We start from the raw sequence: 27243 nt of genomic DNA on the forward strand, positions 1-27243 counted from the left end.
CCTTATTTGGATAGATTTTTTTTTTAATTTAATGAAAGGAAAGGAAGGGTTGACTCTAATTCTCTTAAACACTCTGAAACCTCACTTTCTTTGGGCTCAGATTTGGGGTGCAGAGGGAGGATGAATCTTCAAAAAAAAAATTATAACTTAAAAAAACTTCAATATTCTTAATTTTTTATAAGGTATAATTAGTGAATCATATTATTATATATCATTTCCTTTCCTTTCGCTTCTTTAACCAAACAAGATTATCAAACTACCCTTCCTCTCCTTTCCTCGTTAAAATTTGATTATCCAAATAAAGGTCAACCCTTCCTTTCTTTTCCATTAATTTCCCTTCCCTTACTTTCCCTCCAACTTTTAGATCCAAACACTATGTAAGTATCATTAGGAATTGGTTAAATAATTCTTTCACAAGACTTTCTTAGAGGATAATCACCAAGGGTTATAGGTATATAGTGCATCTAAGAGCATAGGAATTGAGGAGACTTTATTTCACATTATGTAAAAGTTATTATTTTTTTTATAGGTACTAATAGTTGAGATCTTCTTAGGAGTATCCAAAAAGAGAAGATAGATCTTGAATGCATCATCTTCGAGATTATTGTATTGGTTCCAAAGGAATTGAAGATCTTTGTCAAATATGGCCTTTAGAGTGTCCTCCTAAGTGTTGGCAATTAGAGCCAATATCTTTTAATTTTAACTACTATTGTTGACTAAAAGTGTTTTCATTAAGAACAAATGGGTTCCAACCAAAGTGTAAGCAATCAAATGAAAATTTCATTTGCGCTAGAGATTAAAACTTCAGTACGCAACCTTAAAAAAGAATTGAGAGACTATATGCATGACAAGTCTCTCAATATATTATTCAATTTTGAGATACTTCATGCATGACTATATGACCTTTCAAAGAAGAAGAATATATAAACTCGATATAATGGAGAGGAAGTAGTGAAAGCTCAATATCTCACGCTCAACATGTAATTTAATATTATTCAAAATAGATGGGGATCTACATAAAACTATGTGCCCATGCATATATGCTTGCAATCAACACCATCACTCCCCTTAAATGGAAGCTACAAACAACAAGGAGAGTTCACAAATAGTTATGCTTCTGAGATGGTAAAGCCTTAGTCATTATATCTGCTAACTCCTCTCTAGTATTGCAATACTCTAGATTGATCACTCCATTTGATATTAGTTTTTTTTTATAAAATGAAACCTTATATCAATGTGTTTAGAACTTCCATGCGGTATTGGGTTTCTTGTAATAGCAATTGTAGATGTATTGTCACAATATATTTGAGTTGCTCCTACTTACTTCTAACTAAAATCAATGAGTAGCCTTTGTAACCAAACTGCTTAACACATTGAAGATGTAGTTGTTATGGAGGCACTTCCTGCTTTTTAACCCATGGAACTATATCATGGTGTAGTTATGACATGAGGTAGGAGAAAGATGCGAACCTACTTTTATAAGATGGTACTTCTAGAGGAGATGATGAAAACAACGGAAGATATTATATTTGTGGCTAACATTCAATGATGAATGCATAATGTACATAATGTTTATATGTATTTTGCATGAACTTAGCATGCCTTCTTGAGTAACTTATTATATTTTTTAGTGCTTCTTTGGGTATTTTGTGCTTTATTAAATGAATATATAGTTTTTAGGACAAAAGAAGCAAAATATGAATGAATCGGAGCTAAACAAGAGAGAAAATAGCACACCAAAGAAAAACATGGGTGTGCTTAGACCGTGTAGATTATAGTAACCGGAAATTTGAGTGCAAAGTGTAACACAATCTAGTTTTCTTCTTACACAACCTAGCAGAAAGAAGAACATGCATGCTTTAGCTAGTGTAGATTATAGAAAAGAGACATTCAATAAGCAAAGGTAGCCAGCTACTTACACACCCGTACTTGTAAGAAACACGCTTGTGTTCAAGCCTGTGTAAATCCCAGACTGTGATATTTTTGTTCAATTCGTGTTTTGAACTTCGTTAATAAAGTGCAAAGTCAAGCACGGTTGTGCTGAAGGCTGTGTAAATCCCAATTTGTTATATTTTTGTCTAATTCAAGTTTTAAACTTCACCAGTAAAGTGCACGGCCTCAAACACACCTTCAATATGGTCGTATAGTAGTCAAACCTATTTTTAAATGCCCAAGATTTAGGTTTTGAGGGGGATTTTTTGGTGGAGAATAGGTAGAAAGGAGAGCTAAAGGTCATTATTCAATGATTGATTGAAGCTACTCATGTGGTCTGGAGACGAGCGATTGGCGATTTGGCATTCTCCATCATTGGAGTCCATTGCAACAATTGAGAGGAGCTTGAGGAAGTTTTCATCATGATTTCCTTCTTGTCTTTAATCTTAAATTGTATGTTATTATTTTTGAATCAAAGAAACTAAACCACCATTCGGTGCCTTGGGCTATGAATCTTAAGAATAATTGTATTTTGTTTTCTTACTTTTAGACATTGGCTATTAGTATTTTGTGAATCTTCTATGTTGTTTCATTCTTGCAATTACATTGGCTATTAGCTTTAATTGCATATTTGATTGACATGATTAGGATTGAAAAATCAATCATGTTAGGTCACACATAAAAGATAAGGATTGAGTGCACACCTAAAGTAAGTTGTATGGTGTCGAACTCTTCGGATTAGGGTTAAAACTAATAAAGAGATTCATAGAGCGTCATGCAATCATAAAATAATTATCTATTACCGTATAGGATTATGGTTGATTTCCTGGACCAAAGAGTCAATTACTCTATGAATCTCCATGGTCCAAGAGTGTTATACCAAAAGCCAATATAGGAAATCTTTGCAATTGTCTTAAGAGGAGTGAGCCTATGGCATCCCTCCATCTCCTGATTTTATCTTAAGCTTGTCATCTCTCTACCTTAGTATTTGATTTTCTCACTTACGTTTAATAGTACCAAATTCCATTCTACCGGCTAGATGATAGAGGATGAACTAATACTAGGAGAGCTAGTCCCTGTGAATTTAACTACTCTACCTTAGGGTACACTTTACTACTTGTGCAACCCTCGCATTTATGATGTGTATGCAAGGGGAGTACTATTCAACATATTATCATTGCATACTATGATTAGATTAAGAGAAGACATCAAATGACAGAAAGAGAAGGCATCAAATGACACAGTTATAGGGTTAATTTTCATACTAATCTGGATAGCACATTAGCATAGGTGATCAATTTACCTTATCAAGGAATTAGCTTGCATTATTACTCTAGATTAATTAGATCATTTAACATAAGTTCGACAAGTGGATGAAGACATTCTTCCCATGATAGTAGGTGATGACCTTGTAGTAGATATTAAGACAACACAAGGGCAAGAAGCTTGAAGACTAATGCTTAGCTACTAAGTTAGATTTTGAAACACTATAGTGAAGGCAACAATTGTTTACTATATTTCTCCAACTGGTCTCTACTTTATATATATATATATATATATATATATATATATATATATATATATATATATATATATATATATATCAGAATGGTGCATTTCTTGTTGACTTGTAGGTTCCTACACTCTCGGTTGTTGATGTGTAATACAATGCACTATGGAAAAAATGTAGGCAGAGCCACTTCGTGAGGCTACCGATGAACATGTGGAAGAACTAATAGATTGTTATGTCTCAAAATGTGTTTTATTGTATGTCATATATTCTAGACAATGCATCTATATATGCATATCAACCTAGCTAACTTAGGAATGCAATCTAAGGCTAAATAGAGTGGTGGAATCAAGATTAGCTAGTATGGTTAAAGGCAAAGTGTAAAATTTGCATCCAACAAAAAAAATAAATTCCAATGTAAAATAGTGTAATTAAATAACTTTGATTAAAACAACCACAATTTGAATACACATATGTCACCAATATGACGATGAGGGTAGACCTAGCCATAGGATACCTAGGGTTCACCTATAGGTTCTACACTAGCACACTAGTTTTCAAGTTTGGTTATGGCTTGATCTACTCCAAATACTCATATGAGTTCCTATATGTTGCTATCGAAGGCTCTATTTTCTTGAACAAATCTGTTAATCTTTGAGATCTAAGTAAAACCAGTGGTACTAGTTATAACACTATCAAGATTAAAGTCTGGAAAAATCTAAAATTCTCTGGGTGATCAGAGTTAATATGGTTGGAAGAGTATTCAAGCATCTGGATGCTACAAAAGAAGCTAATGTTACATTCATTATGACAAAATAGAATTAGGCAAATGTATGCATAATATGCAGATTAAATTTTTACAGTTTGACATATCCAAAACTGCAACAGGAAAATGAAAATCATGCAAACATAGAAAACAACTTCTTGAAAACAAGTAGATGCTAGCTCCATGATATTTACACACCACCTCACAATTGAAGTATACTATAGATTGAATGGTGTGAATAATATACAACAGATGATGGCTATCCAAGGTTTTATATATATATTAAATAAGTTTTGAATTTGAGGCACAACAAAAGTTAAGTAATGACACCTACTTTTGGACAATGCTAAGTATCTAGTAAAGGTATTCTGCCTTCAGCTTTTACTTAATTCAGAGGCTTCTAGGTTCTTTATTAGTTTTGCTACACACAACAAGTCACTCTTGATTTTTTTAATGAAATTAAAAATTATTTACATTTAAATTAGAGTTATGATTATGTGGTATACACTATCATTCTTTTCAAAAATGTAGTAGTAACATCAATCGAAGCATTTGGAGTTATGATTATGCGGCATACACAATCATTATTTTCAGTTAAATTAGAGTTATGATTATGCTGGTTAAGTGGAGTATTTGGACAAAGAAGTGGAAGGGCATCACCCCATCTTTTGAGTTCCCCTATTGCTTTGCCCAAACTGTAGATCTTGAATCTCCTCCTAGAGATCTTTTTTGGAATCTTAAGGCCGGTGCTCTTTTCTCGAACACCCGTACTCCCTTTCCTAAAATTTCTTGAGGGGGCTTCCTCCTCGGCAAAAATCCAGTAAGGCTATTCTCTCGCCAAGGCCAAAGGTGCAAAGGTGGAGGAAAGGAAGGGGAAAGTGGCTTCCACCCTCGACAAAACTCCAACGAGGTTGTCTTCTTGCCAATGCCAAAATAGGGTGAGGGGCTAAATCCTTCATAGCCCATATGGTTCCATCACTAGCTGAATAAATGCCTAATTATAAGTCAAAACCTATGTAAATTAGTAACAAAATAATACCCAGTCCTATCAAACTCAAGATAGTATAGTGAAGACTGAATTGAGTTTGCTTAGTAAATGTTGCAAACCCAACACCAAATCCATTAGGCCCTCTTTGTATGAGAGGTCATCAAGTAAAAAGCAACTAGCAACTTTAGTAATTTTGTCCAAAGCCAAGTTTGTTATTAATATCTATGACATTGTTGCCAAACGTGGAAAGATTTGATAAACCTTATATTGATAGCTAGAGAGTGTTATTTAGATAACATATTTATTACTATAAAAAGGTCTATGATTTGGCTATATATTAATAAGGGTGTAAACGAGATGAGCTGAGCAGAGCTTGGCCATGTACAAGCTCGGCTCGCCATTATTTTAACTGAGCTCGAGCTTCCTTTATCCGAGCTCAAGCCTACATCAAGCTTCATAAATAGTAAAGCCCCTAGGTTCAACTCGTTTTCTTGATAACGATCGGTCATTGTTTTTCATAATTAATACATCATCATAATTATTATTATTAAAAAAATATTGTTTTAAAATTAATATTGAACCATTTTATAATAAAAATTATAAATTAATATTTTTTCATAAATTTATATTTAAACATTAGTGTAATATTTTTGCAATACATTATTATTAATGATCCCATAGATGAAGATGTTAATATTGCTTTAAAAGTTTCTATAAATACTTTACATAAATGAGATTGTTGATGGTATATAAATAATTCTATTAATGATTTTTATAAATAAACTTGTTAATGATACTATAAATGAGCATTTTAACAATTCTTGTAAGCGAACTTTTAATGATATTATAAATGAGTTGTTCACAAGCCTTAACGAGCTGAGCTTGGTGGTGTTCGAACTCGGCTGGTTTACCTTATGAGCTTTAATAAACAAGCCGAGCCGAGCTCTTAATGAGCAGAGCCTTTGAGCTTTTAACAAATGCATTGGTTCATTTACAACCCTATATATATGGTTCATGTGATAAGAGGACAATGAAGAATAATTATTTCCCAATTATCTTTCTTCATTTTCTTTCCCTCGTCTTTTCTTCCTTTGCTTCTTCTCTCTTCATCCTTCTTCCCTTTTATTTTGTGTTGAGATCTTCCTTCCAATAAAAGGGGTTCATTATTTGGTGCTTTAATTGAGATACACATACCATGCCGACATAATGGCCACCTATTCCAAACCCTAGAAGAGTAACTCTTCAATATCACAAACTAGTTGTTCCACCATGATTTTTGTCTCGATTTTAGACCAATTGGTAGGAAGAATGAGAAGTCAAGGTTTTTCTAGAAAAGTGCTTACGTAAAAGATTTAACATGAGGACCATAAAAGGTTTTGGGAAAGTAGTATCCTCAACTTTTGAGTGGGTCAAGTGAGCTGAAATTTTGAGGACAAAATTTCTCTAAGGAGGGTAGAATGCGATATCTTCTAGGGATTCATTTGTTGAGTTTTGAATAAGGAATTTGGGTGTTTTTGATAGCCCAAATAATTAAAAATTTATTGTTCTTGAAAGATTTATGGGAAGACGAAGATTTTCATTGATCTAATGTTGAATATATACAAGCATGTATACAAATTAGATGCTTCAATAAAGGAGAAAATAATGCTAAATCATTTGTCTTAGAAAATCACCTAATATGTATGACTATCAATATTTATAGTTATGTACATAGAATAAATGGTAGTAAGAATAAATCTTCACAGAATCATATCTCTACAGTTCTTGTTTTTCTATAAAATCATGTAGAAAAATGGTTGTAATTTTCATGCGATGCCTTATCTTTTAGGAAAGGTTACTATAGCGAGGCATGGTTATTATAGTACCATTGGGAATGTGTCCTTTTGGGTTGATTTGTGTGTTCTAGTGTTTCTGGAATTCTCTATGTTGGTTATGTTGAGTTAGATCAAGTTTAGAGCTATCAAGCATGACATTTGGGGGCTAGAATGCATGATTCAACTTTATTAGTTGAAACTTAATTTTCTTGTTGCTTTTGTTTTCATGATTGTGGTGTTGGTGGTGAAACCTCAGTTAAGAGCAAGTGTGTGATGAAGGATTAGCAAGAACTCAAACCCCGGCATGTTGTGAGTGGGACATTAATTTATATAGCATAGTTTGAATTTATTAGATGCTTTATTAATGCTTTGTATTTTTATATATATACACACAAGGTTTCATAACTGATAAACCTAGTTTTCTTGTTTGGTGCTATACGATGTTAATAAACTCACTTAGATGTGTTTTTTATGTATTTCAGAAGTATGCTCAATATTCTCTTTTGAAACTATCGCTATTCACTCCGGAGAAGTTGTTTTCAAAATGTGGTATATATAACATGAGATAGGGATTTCAAAAAGGCTTGGCACCATGTTGTTGAGATATTTAATTTGAATGGGGTTCTCAATCCTATGGCACATATTTTTATGATATGAATTGAATGGTTTTGATATTCAGGCTACATTCGATATTGAACTTTAAGTTGCCATCCTTGATTTATACTTACTATTTACCTTGATTATATATCTATTGGAATTATGATATTGAACTCTGATGTCAATGGCAATTATATGATTACGAATGTATAGTACATGCATATTACGCGTTATATCTTAAATAGTCATGGTCTTGAGTTGTGGACTTGACCTATTGTAATAAAGGTTTATCCATGGACCGGCCTATCGAGAAGTGGCATGGATAACTACAGGTATGTTTTTGTTTTCCATATAGGTTGACGCGGAGATACTCCAATGGATAGGAGGGGCACCTCTATATTTTGAATCAATATGCTTCACCACATGGGGGATATGAGGCTAACGCCAAGGTGGCTATAATTTATAAACACAAAACAATGCCTTGGTAGACCCAAAACTATACCATGTTTTGGATAGTTTTTAGCAGGGCCAAACTCATGATTTGAGATTATGAGATTTGAGTTTCACATCTTTTACAAATTTGTGTAAATCAATACTAAGTATATATCATTAAAGTTTGTTTGCTTGACATATGTTTATTGGATTTTAACTTGTGTTTTGGTAATGTATATTGCATTTGGTACATTGCTTTCTATCGGTATTTAATTAGGGTATGAAACTCTTTACCTAAACATTATTTGCTTGTTTTGAACTATTTTTTCCTTACATTTCATTTTGATCCACATATTTTGTGTTAAATGCTGGTGCATATGATATTTTAGAATATTAACATTTCTCTAATTTGTTTTAGCATGTGCTGCCCTACTCAATGACTAATTATGTTACTTATCTCTCCTTTATCTCTCTCTAGGTTTAGTTGTTGTGAGGCAAGATACGATACAAGGTTGTTGGGTTATCTTCTAGATTCGTACCTAGGTTTACCTGTTTTAAGTTGTGTTTACCTATGCATATTGTAAACCATCTTCATTGCATAGATTAGATCCACTAGTCTATAAATTTGATGTTTTCCACTTCTTTGCTTTCAGAGTTTTGAATATCCATACTTAGTGTATCTTCTAGTTCATTACGTTCTTTATGCGGGTTGTTATTATTGATCTAGTATGAGAATACCAAAGGTATTTATAAGCCTTGTAGTAGCTCAAAACTAGGTGTGACCCATATTTCCTTGGGTTATTGGGCAGTTGTTATGTGCTTGATTGTAAATCTAGGCATGACAATTAATCTAGCCCATCCCTCACTACCATCTCAAATACATCACCCTCTTTCCTTGCTACAGCCTTCAACACCCTCACTCACTAACTTTCCAAACTTGAAATCCCTTTGTTCACTAGTGAAATTGTCTTAGGTTAAATGCTCCAAATTGAACAATTCTTTACTTACCATGGCACACCTTCACATTAGAAGCTCATGATTGCCATTTTCTATATATCCAATCTAGTGCTTCAATGGTACACTGAGATTCACTTAACCTTTGAACTAAGGTTCAGCCCCTCAAATTTCTTCAGCCATAAAGCTCAATTGCACAAGTTGAAACAACAAAACATTATTGATGCTTATCTAGGTGAATTCAAGTCTTTGCCCACTCGAATAATAGGCCTCAACAACAATAATCTACTCAATTACTTCCTCTTAGGGTTACGCCAAGATGTCCAAAGAGAACTTTACATTCTCAAACCCTCTTGTGGCTACCATACACATAATACTTTGATCCAAATTTATCAAATCCCAAATAATCATCCCATCTTCTTTACCAAATTAACCTCCACCAAATACTCTAAACTCTCTCTAACTAAATCCATAATTGAAATCCATCGATGTACAACAAAATGCTTAACCCTTACAGAGATGGCCATTCGCTGAGAGAAGGGACTATGCTATAATTGTGATGCTTAATTTGTGCTAGAAAACTGCTACAAATCGCCACAATATTTGTGCCTTTCGGTGGATATTGATGAGGACAGATCCATTGACAGATCATGTTCTTCTCTTGAAACTGACAAATCACCCTCTTTCTAAAGCCTCGATGATGTTACTGAGGCGATGAGGACATGATGATCACAACATCTATTGAAGTTCCAATTGGTTCGGCCACTTGTTCATGAAGTAAGCAATTTAAGAAGGCTTTAAATAGGCTGGTTAGATAGGTTTGGCCCAAGCTAATTTGTGGAGGCCCATTGAAGGTGATGAAGGTGTGTCACATGGTGGGAAATCTATCATTCAAATTCAACTTTGTGAAAGAAATCTTCAAGGATGTAACATAAAAGTCACAAATCAAAATTGAAGATTACTGGTCATTTTTAGCTTTATTAGGGAATCAACTTTAGCAAAATAATTATATTTTATTCCTTATTTAGTTTGCCTTAATTTGGATATTCTAATGCTTGCATGCCAAAAAATTAGTACAAGACTTGCATGCCAAAAAATTAGTATTTTCCATACTTAATTTGAATAATTTAGAAATTTTGGCATTAATTTAGATATTTTATTAGTTTCCAAAATTCATTGAATCCTATATGTAAGAAGCCTTTTTGGCTAAAATAATCAAATTACCTTTTACCAGAAAATTGTGAGATTCTTTTTGAATTCTCTTTTGGTTCTTTGAAAACTATTCAAGCTTATCAAAGTTTCTGTGGTGCTCAACCATCGACTTATCGAACAACCTTCCCAAGCTAGCACTAGCAAACAATGTGTCGAGATTCCTTCCCAAGCTAGCACTAGCAAACAATCCAGGCTAGTTTTGTTACGGGTTGCATCACGAGTTGACCGAGTTCATATCATGAGGGCATTCTGAGAATCTATTTTCACACTTTTACTAGAAAAAGTTACCCTCCACATTGAAACTTACAATTTTGATTAATGGGCACAAGGTAGTAGTCTTGGTTAATGGCCAAGTCACTAATAATTTTGTCTGAAATTAATTGGCAACTTATCTTCTTCTTAAGATTCAATGTTCACCTCACCTATGAGTTACAGTTGGAAATTTAGAGTCATCAAGATGTAAAAACGCATGTCATCAAGTTTCCTTACAATAAGGTCAAACCTCCATTTTAGTGGACTTTTTACTTCTTCCTATCTGCAGAGTAGACTTAGCTTTAGTAGTTCAGTGGCTTTTGTAGTAGGGCTTCATTTAATTCGACTACAAAAAATTTATAAGCCGAAATATGTGAATTTAGATATAATCACATCATTACTACTAGGCATGAAATGTATTTTAATTATTACAATGTATAATTACTAACATCTATATTACACAGTTGGGTAATCATGCAATTATTTCCATTAGTTAATTCATTCCATTCTCTATTTATAATTATGTACCCCGAAACCTAATTAACATCATAACAAACAAGTTGACCCTGTATATTATGTATAGGTTTTTTTTAGATGATGGTAAGTCACATCATCGATGTGGACAAGTAAAGAGTTGATATATTAATCCAGTTGTGTTTTCATGCTGCTTGTGTTGAGGTTTGAGCCAATCTCCTCGGCAAGAACACGAAGACCTTAAAGAGGAGACTTGATGCTAATAAACCAAAAGGTTATGGGCTATATTATGTATAGGTTTCCTAATAAACATATAAGTTAGTTCTTTTAATCAATATACTATTTGATAAGACACTATTCATCAACTAAACAATATTTTGCAAAAGGACTAAGGACAAATTTAGATGAAGAAAGAAATGTTACCATTGTTTTTGTTGGAAATATTTTTCTCTTTGATTTTTTAAGTATAAGCATATGAACCTCCAACTATGTTATTTATGTGAGAATATTTTAAGGGGATCATATGTTTAATGGATTTAAGTGTGCCTTTGGATGGCAGTAATGGTTCCCCCCTTGGGAAATCATTGCTTACACATTCCCATACCCATGTTTGGTTGGGTTTTTTGGGGGGTAAGTATCACTGGTGGCCACAAATATTTCATAAGTATAACACTGTGGCCACATACATTTTTTTTATAACGATGTGGTCACGAAACTTGTCTCCGGTCACACTCATGGCCACAATTTCATGTTTAGGGCTGTTTCCGGCGAAGGTGCTGAGGTACCCTTGTAAAACACAAAAAATCCACATATAAAAATTATAACTAAATCCTAGCTCCCATTAGAAGCTTGCAATCATCATCCGTGACTTGCACATCCCTGCGATCAGTCAAGCTCCTTGAGCTCTCCTTCTTGCTATCATCATCATCATCATCATCATCATCGACAGCGCGTGTCCATCCGACGTCGGCATCGCCAAGGCCGCCATCACTGGATTTAGCTGAGGTCACCATCCAATCTCACCGACGTTCCTCCTTTCAATTGGTAAGCTATCTTACATAGTTATTTGATCAGAGTTTTTGGGTGCCTTCCTTGTCTGGCCGAGTGGAATGAATCATGGGCACTTGTTTGATCTTGAGTTGCTGATTTTGTAGGAAACTTTGGATTTTTAATCGGTTTTGTGGTGTTTTGGTTGTGTTCTTGGCAAGATAGAGTGAAGTAAAGTTGTGTATTGATGTATGAATTTGATTGATCATCAGATAATTCAAAGAAATTTTGGGCCTCTGGTGCAGTTCTGAAGAAAAAGGTTGGATTTTGCTTCTTCTTGTTGTAGTTTTTTTTGGGGATGTTTGTATTTAGTTGTTTTGATTTTGTGGAATTTTCTCATTAGGTTGTAAACGGGGAGAGATTTTGAAGTTTACATCTTTGTAGAATTCATTTGGGATTGGTTCTTTGATTCAGGTATGGATTTTGAGAATGAAATTTCAACAGTGTTTTTCTGATCTTTTTTGTACTTTTCTTTAATCTCTCAATTCATTTGGGATTAGATCATAGTTTCAAGTATTTATTTCTTTGATTTCTTATGTTTTGATCAAACTTTGAATCAATGAGATTGAGATAAAAAATGGTCATTTTTCCTAGGAAATTGTACCATAGTTTCACTGATGTTTGTGTATTTTTAATCTCCCAATTCTACATTTTTTTACCTAGGAAAAACTTAGACTTGTTTGAGATTTGAATGTGCATTGTTATGGATCCTTTTACTAAGCCACATAATACAACAATAAGATTCTTCTTTATTAGTCTTCTTTGATAGAGAAGTAAAGTTTTGAACAAGTCTGTGGGCATTTTTTTTTATAAGCTACAAAATTACAAGGATTATATTTGGGGGGTGGGGGTGGGGGTTGATTAATTCAATAATATTCTTATTTATTAGTCTTATTTGATAGAGAAGTAAAGTCTTGAGCAAGTCTGTGGGTATTTTTTTGTTAAGATACAAAATAACAAGGATTATATTTGGAGGGGTTTGATTAATTCAAGTTTTAACTGAAATGTCTTGATTTGATTTATTTTTTATTTTATTATGATTCAAGGATGAATATAAAATAGATATGTAGTCCATGTTCTGATAGTATTAGTGTACATAAAAAGAGGGGCAAAGTGTCAATACATGGATTCATTATGAGCTCTGATTAGTTATTATTAGTACAACATAATTAAGTAGAATTTTTTGGTCAAAAAAGACTACCTTGATGTCATTAAGTATGATTTGAGACAAAGATTTGATAATCAAGTTTACACGTTTGGACTAGAAATTAATTCCCAACTTGACTTGGATTTTAGTTTTAAGCCAAGTCAATCACTCGGTTTTAAGAACATCTTCACACTCATTTTTAGAATTTCTTTCATGTAATTGAATACACTAATGAAAGCAACCACAGATCATTCAAATGGGTGTTTTTTAAAGAAATTTATGCAATTATTTTTAATACAAGAGTTATAAAGAATATATCAATGAATGTGCATTGTTATGGATCCTTTTAATTCTTTTTCGTTTGTTTATATGCCTATTGATTTGGTTCAGTAGGTGTCTTTTGAGTTTATTAAATCCACCATAGGCTTTAGAATGAGGTTAACTCAACCATATGCTTTAGAATGAGGTTATTGCTTTTTTATTCGCTTATGAATTTTGGTTTTTTGCAATTTGACACATGGACATGTAATTTTAGATATGGACAATGTTGATGAAGTGAAACTATATTTCCTGAAGTACATGTGTTACTTTTTTGTTTTAAACGTCAAGATTGTTGTATGTGCGAAAAGACAATGTTGTGATGGAAGTCAATTAATTCAATACGAGATTGTGTCAACGTCTAGTAGGCAGCGGAAACAACATAAATACTTTAGGCGGGTGATTTATGATAGTGACAAACATGCATAAATAAGCTATGGATGGATCGACCTCATCACCTCAGCAACATCGTCAAGGTTTTACTGATGTATTTTAGGTAGAAGAGCTTATATGCATAAAAAGAATTGAAATTTAAAATTTTTTTAGAGCCATGCAAATAAAAAAAAACCCCTAATTAGTTTGTTTAATATATGTTAATTTCATAACCTTTATATTTTATCCTATTAAATTGATTTATTTATTGTAAAAAAATGACTTATTAATTTTGTTACATATGTAGTGCGAAATGTAAGAAATAAATTGTAGAGGTTGAGTTCTTTGGACGTTGAAAGAAAGTAGGTTGCTTTCTTTGATTCTCTTTGAGAGTTGGAAGTTTGTCTTGCCTTGGAGTTAGCAAAAAGGTGAAGTTTAGCATAATAATTTGTTAGGGTTGTATTTTGAAGTTTAGAAAAGAAGTGATATTTCCATAAATCCTTGCAATCTTTATAGTATTAAGAAGGGATGTTGGTTTTGATAGGCAGGACATATAGCATCAATGAATCAGTAATATTTGTCTTGTAGTTATGCTATCTAGATAGCTATATTTTAATGCTATATCATCCAAAAATTCTTCCTGAATTCCTTACCCAAATGATGTGGATGCCACGTGGTATTCACGTCATCACATCCTACTCACCCCATTTCAAAAGTAAAAAAGAAAAAAAAAAGACCTTAACTTTTACCCTTCATCATCATCTTCAAGCCATCATCCCACCTCCCACGTCACCAATAGGGTCTCCTTGTCTCGCTTGACGCCACCAGCACTGCTTTCACTGCCACCATCTTCCTTTTTGTGCCACCATTACAGGCCCTGTGTTACCGAGAGGGTCTCGCCATCCCAGCTTTGCCACGGTCTCTTTGTTGGGCTCCTCTGCCACCCCATAGTCAGACACCGCAGTTGCTGGCCCATTTTAGTTGTTTTTTGTCTCGCTTTCTCTCTATATTTTTGGAACTTTGGTAATTCCCTCTTTCTATCTTTCTCCTTGTCTCTGTTTTCTTGATATCCTTCTCAATTTAAAACACTAATTTCACGCTCTTATTAACTTTGTGGATTTGAATCTATGGTAGGGGATCTTTCATTTATCCTTTGTCCAAATAAAAACGTGCAACAAATGATCATGGCTTTCATTATATATCATAGTCCCACACTTAAGTCTCCCTCCCTCTCTCTCTCTCTCTCTCTCTCTCTCTCTCTCACACACACACACACACATAGAGACTGTGTTTTGATAATAAATCGGTTTTCTTTTCTCAATTGTACAAGGTTACATTAGATGAGGAGAATGTAATTGACAAACTAAAATTTCAATCCTTGTTATAGTAAAACCTAAATCCATGGCATCCATTGATTTCGAGAACAAAATTTATAGCTATTTCAATGAAATTATATAATAAAATTTATTTATTTTTCATATCTCCTTCCAATTTGTGATAGTGATAATTGGAGTTATTAATTACTATTATTTTTTTTTTATCAATATAGATCCAAATAAAAAACAGTATGGTAGAATTATAAGTTGGGGTTTCAGAGCAAAGCAAGGATGGGATAGAAGCTGGATCTTCTAGTTCACAAATGTTGAGAAAGAAAAATTGGTACAATGAGAAGATTCATTATGTGAAAAAGTTTCTCCATAGGCAGGTATGGTGCTTAATTATGAAGAAGAAGCTTATTGTATCTCATTAACTATGCTCGACAAGCAGGATTTGACATAACAAAAAGAAGAACAAGATCGGGCGATGATGGAAAGTTAAAATATTATATATTAGCATGTGTAAGAGGTGGCAATAGGGTATTTATTTCCAAAAATTCTTTCAACCCAACACTATCCATCAAAACAAATTGTCAAGGCAAGATTAATGTTATTGTTGGTAACGATGGACATTTTACGATTTCTTGTGTCCACTTAGAGCATAATCATGCACTTAACCCACAAAAATCTCATTATTAAAATTGCAATAAAAAAAATGGACTCATATGTTAAGAGAAGGCTTGAACTAAATAATCAAGCGGGTATAAGGTTAAACAAGAATTTCATTCATTAGTTGTTGGAAGTGATGGATATGAGAATTTGACTTACATTGAAAAAGATTGTCGAAATTATATTGTGAAAGCAAGGCAGTTCAAGCTTGGAGTTAAAGACAACAATATCCACATACTCAAACTGCACTAAAATAGACTCAGATAACATATCACAAACTATATCATATAGACGATAATAAAAAAAAAAATAGTAGGTTGTCTTATACTGAAGTAGATAACATATCTGTAGACAACAATCAGATAACATATTACAAACTATATCCTACAAATTATATGAAGATAGTAGATTGTCTTTCAAAGCTAAATTTCTTTGCTTCAATGAGTTATTTCCATTAGGTAGAAGTGTGTAAGACTTGGGACAAATTCTTATATCCCTTATCTCCAAGTATTACTATGCACTTAGCATATTGTCTTGTTGATTCTTTGGTAAATTAAAGTTGGACATCTGGTTTAAATATCATGTATATACTATCAAATGGCATAAACAATGCTTCAAATAGTAGTTGGATCTCCACATCTTGAGTCCAAAAACAACTGCCCAATAGGTGATACTTGAAATTATTAGATGCTCCAAAGGTGTAAAACAAAAACAATATATATGCATAATAAAACATATACTTAGTCAACTCACAAGAAAATTTCAAACATAAAACTATATTTTTCTATGTGTTTTTTGTTGTCCTTTTGTAAGTTTTCATGTATATACTTGCCATGTTACTTCATTTGCATCATTCTAAAGCACTATAATTAATTAAATTGGAAGAATTCAAAGGTTTAGGCATGCAATTAGGTTTGTTTACATATATCTGCATGCTTGCTAGTTATATATCTCTCAAGCAAGCATTTGCTAAGATTCAAGAGTACCTAATAAAGTATTCAACATCTTTTATTCAATTTAGAATTTGGATCAATATCAGTAACAATGTGAATTATCATTATAATTCACTGTTCATTAGTTCCTTGCTGAAATTCTTCAACAGCCTTAGATGGGGAAAGCAAAGCCGCAGATATTAATTAATTCCTTTAATAACCATTATTTAAATTATTGTTTCCATATATTAAACTGAAAGCATTATGTAGATTGGAGTATATATGTATATTGTTTACACATAAATGCAAGTTTTATAAATAAAAAAATATATATAATGTGCTATAAACTGATACTATCTTGAAAATCATGGTTTAATAAACTAATTTCAAAATAAACTACTCCAAGTGATAGGCATGTGAATTCAAGCAAGAAAATGTAACGAAATGCTATCAAATAACTTGATTAAAGAAACCTAAATGCCATTTCTTCAAGATTTCCTCAAGGCATGTCAGCAAGATCACTGACCATGAGACCCCCCATCTGAATCCCCCAAATTAATCTTCTTCTCCGATCTTACTACACCACAATGTTCAAAAGAAGCTATAGTGGAAACAAAGTCAAACTAAAACACACACAAAAGATAAGAAAATCATAACCCTAAATATCAATATGATCATCAAACCCTAAATCCTACAAGTAGCTCAGCGCCAAAAATAAAACAATAAGCGAGAAATGAGGAAGAGGATTTATTGATTACTCAAGAAAAGGCTGTACAGCTTGTGGGGAATATGTCAAAGGAAAAAAGCCATCTTGGTAAGGAAGGAGGCATCCTTTCTTGGTGTTCTGGATAAGGTCGAAGAGATTTATGGAGAAAGGCTTAAGGCACTAGGATAAGATTCCTAGGGCTTCATTGGAAGAGAAGCCACTCAAATTCTTCACTTCTCTATTCTCAAATGAATAAGACAGTCTGGACTGGTATTTTATTCACATAAGCAAGGCAATGCGCCAGTAGAGGAGCCTGACAAAAAGATGAAGAGACTGTGATGAAGCTGAGACAAAGAGACCATCTTTGTGGCGTGGGGTCGGTGAGCAAAAATACCTTGATCAGGTATCCGATTTTTTTATCTGAATTTTGTGGATACCCGATCTGAAAAAATGAATCGGATACTCGATCCGAATTTTTAAGATAAAAACCGGATCGAATCTGGGTTAAGAGAAAATAAAAACTAAGTACCTGAATCTGATCAGGTTTTTAGTATATATATTAATAAATTTAAATTTTACATGGTCTAAATGTAAAATATTCAAATTCATAATCTAATCCTTTAAGAGTTATATATATACTTTAATAAATTAAATTTTACAAGGGCTAAAAGTAAAAGATCCAAATTCCTAGTATAATCAATTTAAGAGTTATATATATATATATAATAAATTTAAATTTTATGGGGCTAAAATTAAAAAAAAAATTATTCAATTCCCAAATCTAATTCCTTTAATACTAGCCCTCCTCACCCAGTGTCTTCTCTTTTCTTTCTAGCTTCATTATCGATGATGAGATATTTGAATTTTTTTTATTGCTTAAAATTGATAAAAAATTGTATCATGTCAGTTGGAAAGAGAATAATATAAGATTTTAATTTTCTTTTTAAAATTATAAATTTGTTATATTTGTTTTTTATATAATTTTTTCCGATATAACTTAGATCAGAATATCCGATATCAAATTGGGTTTAAACTGGGTACCTAATTTTCAGTATCTGATTTAAACCAGATCGGATACGGATTGAATTTTGGCGATCCAAAACATTGAGTACCTAATTCGGTTTTAAAAATCTGATCGGATACTTGGTTTTGCTCACCTTTAAGTATTAATAAAAAAAAAAGCATATTTATGTGTGTTTTACTAGTAAAAGAGTAGAGATTGTGATTAGTGGAAAGAAAAATATCAGTAACCTATAATTTTAAAAAATTTATTAAAAAGAAAAAAAGCCGTTTTAATTTTAGATGTGCAATCTCAAAAGTGATTTTTAAAAATAATTCTAAAAGTGGCCTCTGCACCCTCACATCAAGTATCAATTTCTCCTCTAGAGTGAACTTGGAAAACAAAAATAATGTAAAGATAAAATTTTATATATATATATATATATATATATAATAGTGGGTTACAGAATTTGGGTATATGAGCTTTGAATTTCAAATGAATCCCAATCACGTTTGGGTTATTTAAGATCTCCAACCAGTCATAAACCATAAAATATTGTCAGCATTATACAGAAATTATTTAATAATTAAAAATATTAAGAACTATCATGAAATTTAATTTAAAAAATTAATGGAGTTAGATATACCTTTCATGTATCATCTTTAATATATAAATAATGTGTTTAACCCAGTTTATATATCATATCTAGAAAGAATTGATATATTTCATTCTGCCCTCACATTAAAATTCAAACTTCCAGCAATACCACTTTTATATTTTTTATATATAAACCTATAAAAAATAATTAAAAAAAAGTCAATGCTTGACATTGTACATTCCTGAAACTAGTATATGTACAAATCAAGTTGGCTTTCGAGAATTTTTTTCATATAATTAAATAATAGGAACTTTGGGCTAGTCCAATGGTAACTACCCATGGTTATAAGTAAGAGGCCTCGAGTTCGAATCTCTCAGCTTACAATTCATATTTAGGGTCCCATGTGGGAGTTCTGTGTGAGAATTACCTCTCGTTCTCCCCTCCAGAGTTGCATGGCGGGGGATTATTCTCAAGAGGTTATTCAAACCACTGTAACCGGTGCATCTCTGTACCCGTTTGTCCTTTGCTTTGTCGCTTGTCGATTTTGTCAAATATATATATATATAATTAAATAATCATATCAAATTAGTGAGACAATAGAAAACAAAAAATAATTCATTCAGAACATGTTATATTTCGTACTCGATAGAAAAAGTTGATGTAAGAAGCTCCCCTACTCTGCGATCAACAATTCTAACAACAATGTAAACAACCATATATATATTGACTTTCACTGTAAACTCAATGAAAGTCATGAAGGACAATTTTTGCAAAGCCTTTGACCAAGAGGCTTATAAAAGACACAATAGAATTAATCATAAGCATGCAAATGAAGCAGATGAAGATGAAATCATACTTCACTGGAACCATCCTTCTATTTATCATTGTTAGCCCTAGTGTTGCTATTGTTACACCTTCACCACCACCTTTCTTCTATGTTTTTGGAGACTCTTTGTTTGATGTAGGAAATAACAATTACTTGCAATATCCTGCCCCTAAGGCTAATTTTCCGTTTAATGGAATTGATTATCCTGGAAACATTTCAACTGGAAGGTTTGGCAATGGATACATTGGTCCAGATTACGTGGGTATGTTTTTCCTTTTATATATGCATTAATTTATGTTGACGTTAAATGTTTTATTTTATCATCGAGTCAATTTTGAATAAGTCTAATACGACTCCATGGCTTGACAAGTTTTTGAATAAACTAGATCTTATTTATGCACATATTATTTCAAAAACCAATATAGTAGTGTGTGGTTTGGTTTTACTATTTTTATTAAATAAACAAAATTATTGGAAAAACTTAAAATATGGAACTATTTAGTTATTATCTTAAATGGATATTGAAGAGTTTAGTTGATCAACAAGAATAGTTTATGGATTTTTTTTTTAACTCCTTTTCCACTTTTTTTAAAAAAAGGAACAGAAGATCCATACTCAATTCTACTAAATAAGATGAGCATAACTAGATATTTCAAGCCAATACTACAATGAATTGTGCTCTAGGCCATTCAAAATCTTGGCTCATTATTTTTAAATACTTATAGTAAAAGAATTGGGACTTGTTTTGAAGATATGTTCTTATTATATTATATAAATTTTTATATTAATTATTTTTTTATGTCATTATATAAGCACTCTCCATTGCAATTTTTTTCTTAACTCCTAGTTATAATCTAGGATTTCTTCTAAATAACAAAAAACTTTATTTGGCAGCAATGTTCATGGGATATCCACAAAGCCCACCACCTTATCTCTCTATCATCAATGAATACCAGACATCAAGAGGAATTAACTTTGCTTCTGGTGGCTCAGGGATCTTAAATTCAACTGTATGTATATACATATACATACATATATATATATATATATATATATGAACATGTTATTTCGTTTTTGTTGATAATTGTTTAACCTTAGGGAGAAGGAACACTATCATTGGCAACACAAGTGATTTATTTTCAAGAAGCAGCAAGGAATCTATCAAGAAGAGTTAGCTACGGATCTGCTAAAAAATTACTATCAAAATCCATCTTCTACATAAGCTCTGGAAGCAATGATATATTTGCTTATTTTTTTTTCCATCGGTCCTCGAAACAAAACAACAAATGATCAGTTCATTGCAACTCTTGTGAACAACTTCACACTCCATTTGATGGTATTTGTCTTTCTCTCGATTGTTTTTTTTTTAAAAATTAAATTTAAAATCTATATAACCATCTATTTGTTTTTTTTTTTTACCACAAATAAGATTTGTTTTTTTTACCACAAATAAGATAAATTTAATTAGTTTTCTCTTAATAATTTTTTTCTTGCTTTTATACTCAAGCTACTCTCTTCCTTATGTACTTGAAAATAAGCTACACTAATCATAATTAATAGCCTTATTTGCATGCATGTCTCTACCAAAAATCAATATTTATATGATGTTATGTATACTACTTTCCATAATTGAAGTTACTAATAACATTGCATTGTTTTTATTAATAGGCATTGTACAACTCTGGAGCAAGAAAGATTATTGTGCTTGGCACAGCAAAAACTGGGTGCATTCCATTTATAAGAAGTCTATTGTTCCCAATATCTGGTGGTTGTTCTGAGGATTTAAATAATCTTTCTATTCAATTTAAGAATGAAACTAGAGCTCTTCTCCAAAATCTCACACCAAAACTAAGTGGGTTCAGATATGTTTTCATCGATACATATGAAATGGACAGTCTAATTCGAGCAAATGCTCATCAATATGGTAAGTGTCATATATTATATATAATATTTCAAACCTATAAGGGGGGAAATGGTAACTTTTTTTTTTTTGTTGCAAATTTCATAGTATCTTAACTTACATAGATAATATGTGAAAGTAAAAGTATATGGCTTCGGAAGTAAGAATTTGAGGTTTTACCAATCTAAGTCTTTCATCATATCAGTGATAGATTAGGTAGACTCCTTTCCATCAAAGGATTAATTTCACTTTAAAATTCAAAATGAATCAATATTTGAAATATGAAATTAACATAGAATTTTAATATAATAGTTGATTTAAATCTAAATCTAGATCAATATTATTCCCAAGTTAATCTATCTAATATTTAAATTAACAAACTTTGACATTTTTTTATTTCATGGATGTCACATGCAACTCCCACCTTCTCAAAACTGTAAGTATTAAATGTGAAACTAAACTTAAACTCCTTATTTTCCTTTTTGTTCACTTCACCACAAGCAAATATGGTGTCTTTAAAAAATAAACTTGAGGACCTAACTTACAGATACGTTATAAAGACAATAACTACCTAATATTTACATATAAATTAATGATTAGTCATATATTAAAGATAAAATTTATTTGCATACCATGTTTTTACAATTAATCTTTGCGTAGAAAAAAGTTATTTAAAATACATCTTTAATTAATTAATTTAATATGAGAATATACAAATAAGCCCCCAAAATTCAAACCCCACTTATGAAAATAATGAAGCCTTAACTTTGGTGTTGATATTTGAGTAGGGCTCCTTTAAAAGTCAATGTTAAACCATAAAGAGTACATTTTTATATAATCCTTATCTTTACAATATTAAGATTATTAAATATGAATCAGGTTAATATTGCAAGAGGTCAAAATAAAATTTAGAAAGCATTCGAGAGAATGCTCATTTATATTCAGGTACAACTTTACTAAGTAGTAATCTAATATAAAGAGATAATTTAATACAATACAAGAACAAAAAATAACATTTGATATATCAAATAATTATTATTGATGTGTTAATTTTTAATTTTTTATAATATTTCAAAAATGGCATTATAATTCTAAAAGAAAACTTTGTTAATTATAATTCTTTTTTCTTTGTGGTTTAGGATTCACAGATTTGACAAATGCATGTTGTGGAATTGGAAGGTTTAATGGACAAGCTCCATGCACACCAATCTCAAATTTGTGCTCCAACCGTGATAATCACTATAGCTGGGATCCGGTTCACCCAACACAAGCTGTAGCTAGGTTGGTATCCAATATGTCATACTATGGCTTACTGCATGTCTTCCCGATGAACATCCAACAGTTGGTGAATGCCTAAAAGTCCAAAGTGCAACTCGAAATAAATGGGTATCTATGGAAACTAATATTATCATGTAACCGTCCTCCAATTATGTATTTTTATCTAATAAAAATTGTTCCCTCCTCATTTTCAATAAATAAATAAATAAATAAAAACCTCTTTAATACTCTAAGGGTCCGTTTGGTTAGAGGGAATGGGAATATGGAGATGGGGATGGGGATGGGGATGGGGAAAGGGATGGGAATATAAATAGGAAAAGGGGATTGGGGATGAGAACAAAAGTAATGTTTGGTTGGAGGGGATGGGGATAGGAATAGGATAGAGAATAAGAGAAAATTTTAGTAAAATTACTTTTTTACCCTTTAATATTTTAATTAAATAATATATCTTGTAAAAAAAAACAATTATTATTAAATAGCTTCAATTTCTATAAAAAAAATTAAAATGAGTTATTTATTTTCTAAATAAATTTTAAATTTTATACATTTTAATTGATGAATATAATTTGATTTTTTTATTTAAAATAAATAAATATCCAAATTTAATTATTTTTAAATCACTAAATATAAATAATTCTAATATTTTAAAAATAAATACAATGTATAACATGTCATTTCTTAATTTTCGTCTAATACAATGTATAAATACAATGTAAATCATTAAAATTTAAACAAATATAATATTATGAGGGGTAAAAGAGTCATTACCTCATCAAGGCATGCTCAATCCCCCCCAAAATGAGGGGGATGAGCATGAAGGGTTTGAGGGGCATGCACTCCCCCCTCATTCCCTTCCCATGCCCTTTGGTGCATGCCCATGCCACAAGGGTTGATCCCCAATCCTTGGGGATCAATCCTTGCATCCAAACATACCCTAAAAGGCTGATGCAGGTTCTAGACTGGATGGATAGGAAATGCTAGCAGGACTTAATTAGAATGAAGAGAATCTGAGAAAGAAGAAGAGAAGAGGTAGGAGAAGGAAGAGAAGAAGGAAGGAGAAAGTGATTCTGGTTCAAAGCTGCTTATCATTCTCATTGCATCTTCTTAAATAGAAACAAAACAAGAGAAATCTTCCAAATTGATCTAGCTTGCATTCTGACAAACAGGTATTGTGCCAGGACATTCTCACATGCTAGATAACCTCCCTTGTAATCCCCTACTCTCTGAGATTACAAACATTCTTTATACTAATACCCTTTCATTAGTTGCTAATTATTCATAACAAAGTCTTTGAATTTGCTGCCGACCAATCCTTGATTCCTCCTCAAACTACGCCTAGGCATAGGTGCTTGCTGCTGGTGTTCCCCCAGCCCTTTCTCAACAGCTGGGACTGCAACAATAGCTCCCCCTTGTAAGTTATCCTTGTCCTCAAGGATGAAGTCTGGAAAAATGATGTGGAAGTCCTCAGCATCCTCCCACGTTGCATCTCCAGTTGTCTGCCCTTTCCAGTGAACCAAGACCTCGGCGAAACATTTACCGTGTCGTAGAATTTCCCTACTAGCTAGCCAGTATAGCCGCTGGCACCCTTAGTGGATGTTGATTAAAGAACTCATCTGGCAGGGTCCGAATCTCAGTATTTGGATTGCCCACAAACCGTTTCAACTTAGAAACATGAAAAACATTATGAATCTTAACATTGGCTGGCAACTCTAGGCGATACGCCACTTCTACTACTCGATCCAATATTTGGAATGGCCCGTAAAACCTCCGAGCCAATTTGTGAGACATTCTACGGGCCAATGTTGATTGCCTATAGGGTTGAAGTCTCAATAAGACCCAATCACTTGGTTGGAACTGAACATCCGTGCGTCCCATATTCGCCTGATTGCACATCCGAAACTGTGCTCGCTTCAAATTCTCGCGCAATGTGGAAAGAAGGGTTGCGCGCTCAGTGAGAACAACATCTACAGTCGAGACTGTGGTTGTTCCAGCCAAGTAGTCTTGTAAGGTTGGTGGTTCCCTGCCGAAAACAACCTCATAGAGTGACATTTTGATCGCCGAATGCCAAGCTGAATTGTAGTGCCATTCGGCCCACGGTAGATATCTGACCCACCGGCGAGGATGATTGGATGTGAAACACTGTAAATAGTCTTCTAGGTATCGATTTAAGACTTCGGTCTGGCCGTCGGTTTGGGGGTGGTAGGGGCTGCTTGTGGCGAGCATCGTCCCTTGCAATTTGAATAACTCCCGCCAGAACCCACTCATAAAAATTGGATCGCGATCCGATATAATCTGAGCTGGTGTGCCGTGGAGCTTGATCACATCTCGTATCAGAATTTCAGCGACTTGTGGTGCTATGAAACTCGTCGGCGACGCAGAAAAATGTCCCTGTTTTGACAGCCGATCCACCACGACCATGAGTGCGGTCTTCCCTTCCGACGGAGGCAAACCCGTGATAAAATCCATCGACACCGAATGCCATATCTTGCCCGGGATTGGCAAGGGTTGCAGCAGACCCTGAGGAGCCCGATTAATAGGTTTAATGGCCTGACAAACCATGCAATGTGCCACATACTGAGCAACTGTCTTCTTCATGTACGGCCAGTAGAATACACTCGCTAACCGGACGAGAGTTCTCTGTATTCCTGCATGACCCCCCCGTTGGTGTTGTGTGAAACTCTGCGACAAGTAAAGGTTGCAGAGCCGAGTCCTCGGGAATCCACAGCTGATCTTTGAAGAATAGCAACCCGTCCTTAAGTCGAAAGTTTGGGTGGTCACCTGGGTCTGTAGTGATATCAGAGATTAATTTCATGGTAGCCGGGTGAACAAAATAGGGCCGTTTCACCGAGTCCCATAGAATTGGTAGTGGTCGTGATTCCGCCAATAGGGCATTACAAGAGACACGAGTCACGCGCGACAAGGCATCTGCAGGGCCATTGAAAATTCCTGGTTTATACTCAATGTCGAAATCGTATACGACTAGCTTGCAGAGCCACCTCTGTTGCTCCGGAGTTTGGATTGTTTGATGTAACAGAGCTCTAAGGCTGCGATGATCCATTTGTACCGTGAAACGGCGGCCCAACAAGTACTGGCGCCATTTCTTGATGGATTCCGTGATGGCAAACATTTCTCGAGTATACGTCGAAGAAGCCTGCAATCGTGGACTGAGTTGCTTGCTAAAATAGGCAAGAGGATGCCCTTGCTGGAGCAGAATCGCACCGATGCCGGTCCCGGAAGCATCTGTCTGAACAACGAATGGAATTGAGAAGTCCGGTAATTGAAGAATTGGTGTTTGTGTGAGAGCAAGTTGGAGCTGGTGAAATGCTTGCGTCGCCGCGGGGGTCCAGACGAAAGCATCCTTGCGCAACAAGGCGGTTAATGGTGCAGCTTATTGAGAGTATTTGGAGACAAATCTCCGATAATAACCACACATGCCTAAAAATCCCCGAAGAGCTTTGGCGGACTGTGGTAATGGCCAATCCTTTATGGCTTCAATTTTGGTAGGATCGACGGCAACACCGTCCCCAGAAACAATATGTCCCAAGTAGCCGATAGAGGTGCAGCCGAATTCACATTTTGACAACTTTGCAAACAGTCGATGATGGCAAAGACGTTGAAACACCTCGCAAAGGTGAGATAAATGTGATGTCCAGTCGGGGCTGTAAATAAGAATATCGTCAAAGAATATAAGGACGAATTTACGAAGCACTTGCCTGAATGTTGAATTCATAAGAGACTGGAAGGTGGACGGCGCGTTGGTCAAGCCAAAAGGCATGACGAGGAATTCAAAGTGGTCGTCGTGGGTGCGGAAAGCCGTCTTCTGAACATCGGCGGGGAAAATTCTGATTTGGTGATATCCGGCTCGCAGATCTAGTTTGGAGAAGATCTTAGCGCCTGCGACTTCATCGAGTAATTCCTCCACCGTGGGGATCAGAAACCGATCTTTGACGGTCACGGCATTCAGGCCCCTGTAGTCGACGCAGATGCGCCAAGTGCCATCCTTCTTCTTCACCAGGAGAACGGGCGAAGAAAATGGGCTGGTGCTCGCTTTGATAATACCGTCGGCAAGCATTTCCCCAACAAGTTTTTCAACCTCCGTCTTCTGAAAATGAGGGTACCGGTACGGTTTGATATTCACCGGGCTGGTTCCAGGAAGTAGTGGAATGTGGTGATCGTGTTCCCGGACTGGGGGAAGGCCCGATG

At 33.9% G+C, this 27243-nt stretch overlaps 1 protein-coding gene and 2 long non-coding RNA genes across 4 annotated transcripts; 2 read left to right on the forward strand and 1 right to left on the reverse strand.

Moving 5' to 3' along the window:
- Positions 1-11797: 11797 nt before the first annotated feature.
- Positions 11798-16013, forward strand: LOC120271452. 2 transcript variants are annotated; one of them, XR_005540040.1, is made up of 4 exons: positions 11798-11975; positions 12086-12237; positions 12322-12392; positions 15365-16013. It is a non-coding gene; the product is annotated as an uncharacterized LOC120271452 (long non-coding RNA). The 2 variants fall into 2 exon arrangements; XR_005540041.1 differs by having other exon boundaries at positions 12191-12237.
- Positions 16014-16098: 85 nt separating this feature from the next.
- Positions 16099-17741, reverse strand: LOC120271444. The gene is made up of 2 exons (XR_005540039.1): positions 17206-17741; positions 16099-16456 (listed from the first exon to the last, which is right to left on the reverse strand). It is a non-coding gene; the product is annotated as an uncharacterized LOC120271444 (long non-coding RNA).
- A 2118-nt stretch (positions 17742-19859) lies between these two features.
- Positions 19860-23119, forward strand: LOC120271960 (GDSL esterase/lipase At1g33811-like). Its single transcript, XM_039278653.1, has 4 exons — positions 19860-20124; positions 20757-20872; positions 21531-21786; positions 22902-23119. Exons 1-4 carry the CDS (start codon positions 19860-19862, stop codon positions 23117-23119), a joined length of 855 nt encoding a protein of 284 aa, XP_039134587.1.
- Positions 23120-27243: the final 4124 nt, after the last annotated feature.

This window comes from Dioscorea cayenensis, chromosome 2 (genome assembly GCF_009730915.1).
Source record: "Dioscorea cayenensis subsp. rotundata cultivar TDr96_F1 chromosome 2, TDr96_F1_v2_PseudoChromosome.rev07_lg8_w22 25.fasta, whole genome shotgun sequence".
Taxonomy (NCBI): Eukaryota; Viridiplantae; Streptophyta; class Magnoliopsida; order Dioscoreales; family Dioscoreaceae; genus Dioscorea; species Dioscorea cayenensis.